The sequence below is a fragment of the Gobio gobio genome (genome assembly GCF_949357685.1).
Source record: "Gobio gobio genome assembly, chromosome: 5".
Taxonomy (NCBI): domain Eukaryota; kingdom Metazoa; phylum Chordata; class Actinopteri; order Cypriniformes; family Gobionidae; genus Gobio; species Gobio gobio.
In genome coordinates, this window is record NC_137101.1 from 15,946,826 (window position 1) to 15,956,919 (window position 10,094).

General features: G+C 34.9%; 1 protein-coding gene across 1 annotated transcript; it reads right to left on the minus strand.

Moving 5' to 3' along the window:
• On the minus strand, positions 1-9,305 carry twf1b (twinfilin actin-binding protein 1b). The gene is made up of 9 exons (XM_079818312.1): positions 9,225-9,305; positions 8,424-8,501; positions 7,640-7,818; positions 5,928-6,023; positions 5,725-5,829; positions 3,097-3,222; positions 2,701-2,851; positions 1,675-1,796; positions 1-1,592 (listed from the first exon to the last, which is right to left on the minus strand). Exons 1-9 carry the CDS (start codon positions 9,247-9,249, stop codon positions 1,425-1,427), a joined length of 1,050 nt encoding a protein of 349 aa, XP_079674438.1. The 5' UTR covers positions 9,250-9,305; the 3' UTR covers positions 1-1,424.
• Between the last annotated feature and the right edge of the window lie 789 nt (positions 9,306-10,094).

Genomic DNA, 10,094 nt, shown 5'->3' on the forward strand with positions numbered 1-10,094 from the left:
GACTTTAAATGTAAAGGTATCTTCAAATCTTTTTATTTTTCTCTCTCCACTTTCTTATACAATGCATAGAAAAGACATTTAAGACTCTACAATGATTCGGTTCCAGACATAATACCCTTACAAAGGAGAAATGTTAATAGTGGTTTGCCTGTTGTTAATCAGCAGATGGATCGTGCCGGAGGTTATGGGACTTTCATTCCCTTCCCTTATGAGTGGTTTCAACAGCATCTCAAGCGAACTAAACTCCATGCACTGTATACATTAGTGTGTTTGCGAATGGCATGAAATGGAGGTTGACCATTAGTTGACATGTAAAACATTTGTTCGTTCAGACAGACAGGATGGCCATAAACCCCTGAAACCATGGAGACGCAGTTCAAGATGTTAGACAACAACATCATCTGGACAAACAACTGTACAGGCTTAGAAAAATAGTATCTCTGCAGGTTGAAGAACGTGAAAAATAGCTAATAGCTTTTTCAGATTTTTGTTATGACTGACTCTACTATAATCATATATCTATAATTAAACAATCATACATTAAAAGAAAGGAACAAGACCAATTTTTTAAGAATTAATACATATTAAAAAAGGTATTGGAACATTTTCAGCACATTATTCTTGGCAAATCCTTCATTGAAATCCTCCCTACCTTATTGCTACAAGGTTCAGTGGCCATCAGAATACTGATGATTTATTTGGTCACTCTTTTAAGAAATGTTCCAACCTAATCAATCAGAAAGTTAATAAATAATGCTTATGGCCTCCTTCAAAAGATCTGAACTCTTGACCTTCCTGATCAGACAACCGCATGGAGCAAGATTCACAGCCGTTGGACTGTTTAACTTTCTGGGCCTGTTTTCCAAACATAAATCTTGCCTAATTTCCCAGACAAATATTAACGCTACTCCTCAGCTAAAATGTAATGTTACTGGAAAGCTACCATTGAAGTGAAATACCTGGACTAGATTAGATATCCGTCTTAATGTTTTTTTTTTTTTCTTTAAAATTTCCTTCAAAAAGGTTTCCCCCTCGGAAATCAATACCTATTTCTGGAAAACCAAGCACTAAATGGAGTGTCTAGTTCAACAGTATTGCACTCTATATCATAATCTTGGCTAATATGCAAGTAAACAGCATAATAGTGTTAAAACTATCACCAGGAACGTCACAGACATGCCTTGAATGCAAGTGAAGCTTCGTAAAATACATTCTCGAGTACCTCAATCTGTGCTCTTCGACATACCGTGTCATATTGCAAGCTACAAAATGTGATTTCACAGGCTTAGTGTTTTACTTTGTGCATAGATCAGTCTATAGGGCTGTGGTCTAGAGGAGTCAATGTAAAATGGAAATTCGCTTCAGGATGGGATTCATTAGACTAAGTGGAATGTACCACTGTCAATCTCAGAATAGGAAGAGGTTTAATCATCGTCGCCACCGTCCCCTGGTGCCCGTGTGATTCGACGGACCCCCCTCTTCCCGGTTGGCCCCTTGGGTTTGGCAAAAGCTTGCTTGTGCGCATGCTGCTTGGGATGCACCTCTTCGTACAGGAAATCACTTGTTAGTTCGTCACCGTTTTCAATTTCCAGCTGAAAGGATGAAGAATTAAATGAAAAACAGGTTGAAAACTATAACATTAACATTATTGTAAATTAGGCAGGCATATAATACCTTTTTTGCAATTTCAATGCCCAAGTTTTTCTCCACGGTATCTATGAGAGGGTTCTTACAGCTTGAATACAGCATTCTCTCTCTGATGCTGCATTTATAACCAGGCATAGAGTAAATGAAAACTGTAAACACAAACACAAAAAAAACCAGTATGAAAATGCATATTTGTTTCTGTTTCTCATAAACACAGTTGAAGCTACTGATATATGGGAGAAAAAAAGCCCAACAATATTACCCGCCATTTAAAATTTTAAACAAATTAATCACTCCATGTTTTTATAATATAATACATCATTTTATTTAATACACCAATCATTTATTACTCCTAAACTGTCCTCAGACTTAATTAATGATATAAATTAAAGTAAATATAAGAAAAACAAATATATAAAAATAGTAGAGCTAATTAAAAAAAAAGAAAAGTAAAGAAAATATTATATATTGAATATATAAAAATATATATACATTAAAAGTTGATTAAGACGCATTTATTCAAGGTTGTTTTTTTTAATGCATATATATAATACAATTAATAGTATATTCAGCAAGAAAAAAAATCCTGAAATGTTTTTTTTTTAGCACAATTCCCACAAAAATTTACTGTTTTCATAAACATTAAGAAACATTTTGAGCAGAATGATTTCTGAAGGATCATGTGACACTGAAAATTCCACTTCATCCTCACAGGAATAAATTACATTTAAATATACTAAAATAGAAATTTTAAATTGTAATAATAGTTCACAATATTAGTTTTTACTGTATTTTTGATCGAATAAATGAAGCCTCTGAGCATAAGAAATGTCGTTTAAATACATTAAAAAAAAGTTTTATATATATATACACACACACACACACACACACACACACACACACACACACACACACACACACACACACACACACACACACACACACACACACACACACACACACACACACACACACACACACACACACACACACACACTCACACACACTCTATATATTTATATATAACTTTTTCATCTACAAACATTTGATTACCTGTGGACTCGAGGTAGTCTCCTTCATGAGAGTGTTTGTAAAGGAAAAAGTGATACCTAGCCGCATCATCTGGGATCCTTTTAGGCAGATCTTTCAGATCCGTAGGAGCCGTGCTGGACAACTTGATGGATTCTTTAGGAAAGTCTATTTCCTGTAAATGGAATGGACATGATGAACAAGTATCATTGAATAGTTACTCTACAACATGCATTTCTGTCACATGTTAGGGGTTATGTGGGTAAGGGTCGGCCCAACCAGTATGCCAACAAGTTCAGGCCATTATGTACAGGTGCTATTTCATTGAGTACAATATATAGAGTGAGGGATAAAAAGAGGGATACGTTGCTATTGTACAGAGCTGCTGGGAGTGGTGGAGGAAAAAAAGGCTTGAAGTACCAGTTGAACGTAGTTAATCCTTTTCTCCCTGAACTGCTCCAGAGCCTGAATAGCTTCTCTCTGCATAGGGAACGCCACTCCCTGAAGAGTCTGCTGCTTTGTGTCAACATGGACGTCTGTCTGTAACTGAAAACACACATATAACCTTAACATGTATGCACTGTATGCATTGTATGCACTGGCCTGTAATAACCAGAGCAGTCACAATGATTGTTAAATGAATATTTAGGAACAAGCTCTACAATTCATGGTGTATAAAAGTATATCCAGATTTGACTTATTGCAATGTCACCAGTGTTCACAAATCTCACCCCCAAAAAATAAACAAAACAAGCCCAAAATAGGCAATTTGTCTCACTAAAATAAGCCTAACACACCCATCAGGCATAACATTATGACAGGTGACAGGTGAAGTGAATAACACTGATTATCTCTTCATCACTGCACCTGTTTGTGGGTGGGATATATTAGGCAGCAAGTGAACATTTTGTCCTCAAAGTTGATGTGTTAGAAGCAGGAAAAATGGGCAAGCGTAAGGTTTTGAGCGAGTTTGATAAGGGCCAAATTGGGATGGTTAGAAGACTGGGTCAGAGCATCTCCAAAACTGCAGCTCTTGTGGGGTGTTCCCGGTCTGCAGTGGTCAGTATCTATCAAAAGTGGTCCTCAAACCATTCCTGAACCATTTTTGCTTTGTGTCAGGGCGCATTATCCTGCTGAAAGAGGACACAGCCACCAGAGAATACCGTTTCCATGAAAGGGTGTACATGGTCTGCAACAATGCTTAGGTTGGTGGTACATGTCAAAGTTCATCCACATGGATGGCAGGACCCAAGGCTTCCAAGCAAAACATTGCCCGGCTTGCCTTCTTCCCATAGTGCATCCTGATGCCGTGTGTTCCCCAGGTAAGCGACGCACCCGGCCATCCACGTGATGTAAAAGAAAAAGTGATTCATCAGACCAGGCCATCTTCTTCCATTGCTCCGTGGTCCAGTTCTGATGCTCAAGTGCCCACTGTTGGCGTTTTCTACGGTGGACAGGGGTCAGCATGGGCACCCTGAATGGTCCCCTTACACAACAAACTGCAATGCACAGTGTATTCCGACACCTTTCTATCAGAACAAGCATTAACTTCTTGAGCAATTTCAGCTACAGTAGCTCGTCTGTTTGATCGGACTACACAGGCCAGCCTTCGCTCCCCATGTGCATCAATGAGCCGTGGCCGCCCATGACCCTGTCGCCGGTTCACCACTGTTCCTTCCTTGGGCCACTTTTGATAGATACTGACCACTGCAGACCAGGAACACCCCGCAAATGAGCTATATAAAATAAAGTAATACTTTTATTCAGCAAGGATGCTTTAAACTGATCAAAGAGTGACAGTAAAGAATTTTACATTACAAAATATAATGGTTTCCACGAAAAATAATAAGCAGCACAGCTGTTGTTTTTAACAGTGATAATAGATATTCCTTGAGCATCAAATCAGCATGTTAGAATGATTTCTGAAGGATCATGTGACACTGAAAGCTGGAGTAATGGTTGCTAAAAATTCAGCTTGGCCATCAAAAGAATAATTCTATATTCAAATAGAACGGAAATGGAAATATTGCTGTTTTTACTATGTTTTTGGATCACATAAATGCAGCCTTGGTGTGCTGTGCATAAGATAATTCTTTTCAAATGTTTGAGAATAAAAAAGATTTTCCAATCTTTTGAATGAAAATTTTAAAATAAGTTATATATAATAAAAATGTACATGTCAACACTGCATGCCACATTCATGCCCACTGAATGAACTTCTAGCTTTGCTTCTCTGCCTCCTTTCATCCAGGATTGGGACCAGCGTTTCATCCACTCATCTACTCAATAAAATCTCTCTTTCAACAATTTAATAAAAATAAAACATCACAAAGCTGCTTTCCTCTCCTCTTATACATGTAGATTAGTGTAGTATTATCTTCCTCCCACAGCTGCTGCTGCTCTGAGGGGAGTACAGAAAGCCTTTTGATTGGTTCATTAAGCTGCCTGTCATTTTGAAACAGCCAATGAGGTGTTTAAGAGTCACAGCATATCCTTTTATGGTTCATTGGAGGTTTGTATGCTCTGCCAGCAGCATCCTTTGCAATTGGTTCCAGGAGCTGGTTTAAATGAGAGAGTGCATTGGACTGAGCTTCTCTATTTTTAGTCAGCGTGTGTTTGATGTTAAATATTACAGTTATGTTTTTAGCAGACTCTTTTCCACAAATCATGTTAATCCAGTAGGCTTTGACATGATGTTGTAAATAGATCAACAGAACAAACTGCATCACAAGATATATGCAAATATATCAGATCTACAACATGCATATTGCTCAGCAAACAAACAACCAATCGCCAGCACTCTTCAGCTCACAATGCAGTGTAGTGCACTGGCCTAATGGCTTCTAAAGAGCAGGCTCAGTCAACAGAGATGATTCTGTGCAAAATGTAACGAAACAGTGTTTTACCTCAGGTCAGGAAATTACAGAATACAACAGGGCTGAGGTGGTCGGTTGAACTGATGTGGTTTTCGCCCTGTTTTAATAAAAACTCAGCAGAGCCTGACTAAGGTGTACACCCATGCTGTGTTTACGCTGGTGTCAGCATTACCTCAGTGAGTTTGATTTGTCTCAGTTCCTCCTCTGCTGCAGTCAAAGGCAGAGGCGCCGCCTGCGAGGTGAGGTACTTTTTGTAGCCGTTTAGAGAGACATCGTCCTGGCCAGAAAGAGACACATTAGTGGGGAAACTTACAGCTGTGGTCCGTTCATGAGAGGCTTTGATTTAAAAAAAATGGCAGCTGATACAGGTCATACCTTCACTGTGCCAAAAATCTCGTCTTTAATGTGGCCACCACCAAACTCTTTTTTCAGCGTGGCCCTTGTAGCAGCATACAACATCTTTTGTCGGACCTGAAAGAAAATGTTTTTTTTTTTCAAAATAATTTCTGGATATAATTTTTTTTAGGGCTGTCAAAAGATTAATCGCGATTAATCGCATCCAAAATAAAAGTTTGTGTTTACATAATATATGTGTGTGTACTCTGTTAATTATTATTTATATATAAATACACACACATTCATGTATATATTTAAGAAATATTTGCATGTATATACATTTATATAATATATAATATATATAAATGTTTTATATATAAAAATAATATTTTTTTCTTAAATATATACATGCTTGTGTGTGTATTTATATATAAATAATAATTAACAGAGTACACACACATATATCATGTAAACACAAACTTTTATTTTGGATGCGATTAATCACGATTAATCTTTTGACAGCCCTAAATTTTTTACTTAATTTGTGTGTAATTTGTTGTTGTTTTTTTAAACAAGCTTGAACATGCATCAGATTAATTTATTTTAACAGGCCAACATACATCTGTAAATAAGAACTATTAACAGACATGATCAAAAAACATATATAACATATATAACAAACAATTTTATATATATATATATATATATATATATATATATATATATATATATATATATATATATATATATATATATATATATATATATATATATATATATATATATATATATATAAAATCTTGATTAAACACATCCAAAATAAAAGTTTGTGTTTACATAATATATGTGTGTACTGTGTATAATTATTATGTATATATAAATACACACTCATTCATGTATATATTTAAGAAAATTGTGCATGTATATACTGTATATATATTTATATAATTTATATAACATTTTCTTCAATATATACTGTACATGCATTTGTGTGTATTTAAATAAACATAATAATTATACACAGTACAACACACATATGTAAACACAAATTTTTATTTTGGATGTGTGATTAATCGCGATTATGTGTGTGTGTGTGTATGACATAATAAATAATAATAATACATGACAACATATAATAAAAAAATACAACAATATCAATATTATTTCTGTTTCCAAATCAACTTAAATGTTTTGTAATAAAAGAGCAGTTTGAGCAATTTTATCTTCTGCTAGATCAGCACGAAAGACTTATTTGAGTGCGTTTTAGACTCTGAACATTTCAGTCTCTCTCTGGTTGTTTAACATTGAGGAAAAAATTAGAATGGCAAATTTGGAGCACAGAACCACAACTGTCTGTTTTCTTTATCAGATCAACACATGATTTTCATTTAAAAAAATGATATGTACTCTGAAAGCTACATAGATATCTAGATCTTTTGCTTGAATGCAAAGACTCCATTATATGAGCTTATGATACTTTTTCTATCTGTAAAAGATCACATTACGAGTGGATCTCCATAGTTATCCACATTCACTTTAGACTCTATTCACTTTATATCCACATTGTACTAACAAAATAGGCTGCTTGAATATGGACAGGCTTAACTGGGATATTTTTTTTAAAAAGAGCTTTAAACCAGGGATACTATATATGGAGTGGATGGATTAAAATGCACTGAGCGATGTCATCTCATGATTTCCTGTGGCCTCATACGAGCTGAAAGACGACGGCATCATGCAAACAAACTCACTGGAGAGTGATCCGGAGACCAGGCCAGAAAGATCCACTCATAACCCTGGTTGTTGGTGGTATCCAACCTGTAGAGAAGGTACGAAGGCATGTCGTCCTCCACGAGTGGGAGAACACAGCTGTCCCATTCCTGGTCCCATTTCTTGGCAGCCCGTTTACTTCCGCCTAGAACTAACTTCTCTACAGGAACACAATGGAAGAAAGGAAAGTGTGAAATGACTCTCTTTTTTTTCTATTTAAATCTTCTATTTAGTTCAGTCGTATGCAAAACAAAAAAAGTACAGAGCGTTATTTAACAGTTTAGAGTTTCTTGTTTTGTATTCTCATATATAAATGAGGGTTTTTTATTCACATAGTTTTAAAAATCGTTCTAAATTTAAAGGAATAGCACACCAGAACTATAACAATAACGACACAGAGGAACGATATCGTTGGAATCACTTTCACAACAATTTTATTCCAGTTGATGAATGATTATAATATTGACAGCCAATCAGAATCTACTCGAGCTTGAGCATTTAAAGCAGCAGATGACGAAACTGCTGATATAGTTATTGTTCTTGGTGGGAATGTGCCTTTAGTCTTGATTTGTGAATGTAAAATTTGATGAAAATACTTAAAAGAAGTAATTTTATTTTTTCAGAAAACTCAGAAACATCATTAGGTTCTAAATTGTTTAATGTTTCTGTCATGTCCAATTGAAAATGCAAGTAAAATGGGGCAATACATGGACAATTGTTCACATGGTCAATGCATGTTTGTACTCAGTAAAACTGTCATCTCACCATTTTCAATCACTACTTTGATGAGCCGATATTCTCCATTCCGGGCCTTTGCAAAGATTTCTTTCACTTCCCCGGTAGCTGAGAAGAGAAAGCACAGGGCGAGAGAGCAGGACACAATGAATCCATTTATTCTGATCCGAAACAAAGCTGACCATCTCTGGATAACGGAATTGAAATTTGGCCGATTAACCAAAGTGAGAAATCTAAAGAGGCGTTGTTAGGGGCAGTTTTTGGAGACCGCAGTCCATTCCTGGAGTATGTTCTTTGAAATTCTTTGCAGAAAAGTGATCTTTAATTAACCCTTCAGCATAACTGCACTGATTCATAGTAATGTGTTGTCATGGTAACATAACGCAACTGCAGTAAAAGCTCAATCAATGTAAACAGATGTCCATTGCATAATGCCTGGCAACAGCTTTGAATAAAGGTGACACGGTTATTACAGCTGGACCTTTGAAACCTGCTGCTTTCCAAGTTCCTTATGACTGCACAATCCTCGACTCCATTCGGACTACACACACACACACACTGATAGTGAAAGACCAATCGGAGTTTATTTGCATGACCGTATTAGAGCAGCAAAAGGCAGAGTACACTTGACACAGATTCACTGTCCGTCTCTGGTTTGTTTACTGCTAAGCTCCCAATAAAACTCTATAAGGCAATTCAGTCTCAGCAACGACCACAACAGGTTATTCTGTTCACAAACAATCGCCAAATAAAGAAACGTGCATTATAGCGATGTAATAAACTTTGTCCGACTTTTTTGAATCGACGATAATAGATCGTAGAGGATTTTACCTTGGATGCCGGTTTGATGAGACATTCTGCTTCTCCTGCGTCGGCCGGTTGGTTGATGGTAGTAGTGAAAGAACACGGAAGTGGGAGAATGAACTACAGTAATTTGGTATGCCTGTCATGTGATGTCATTGCGTGACCCCGCCCTCTGCGGCGTAGTGTGCGTGTGCTTGTTTGTTTTTTAGCTTTTTTTAAAAAAAAAATATAAATATAAAAATGTTAACAAATCTCTCTCTCTCTATATATATATATATATATATATATATATATATATATATATATATATATATATATATATATATATATATATATATATATATATATATATATATATATATATATATATATATATATATATATATATATATATATATATATATATATATATATATATATATATATATATATATATATACTATATATATATATATATATATATGATTACAGAAGTTGCCTTAAAAAGCAACTTTCTTAAGTTGCCCTAAAAAATAAAAGAGACAAATGAAGTGATAAAATATTTTCTTAAAATAAAAACTTCTAGAAAAGGAAAGTTAGTCAAGAGGTTTTTTTAATTCTTTATATATATATATATATATATATATATATATATATATATATATATATATATATATATATATATATATATATATATATATATATATATATATATATATATATATATATATATAATGGTCAAATTCTTTATTAAATACTTAAATAAACATTGAACGAACTGAAGGATTGCTTCAAACGTAGAATGTCAGTATTTTTTTCAAAACTGGGGTCCAGGGATAATGTATAGCTTAAATATTTTCCAAATAATATGGAAGACATATTACTAATTTAATTTTTTTTTCCACAGTATAAGGGTCT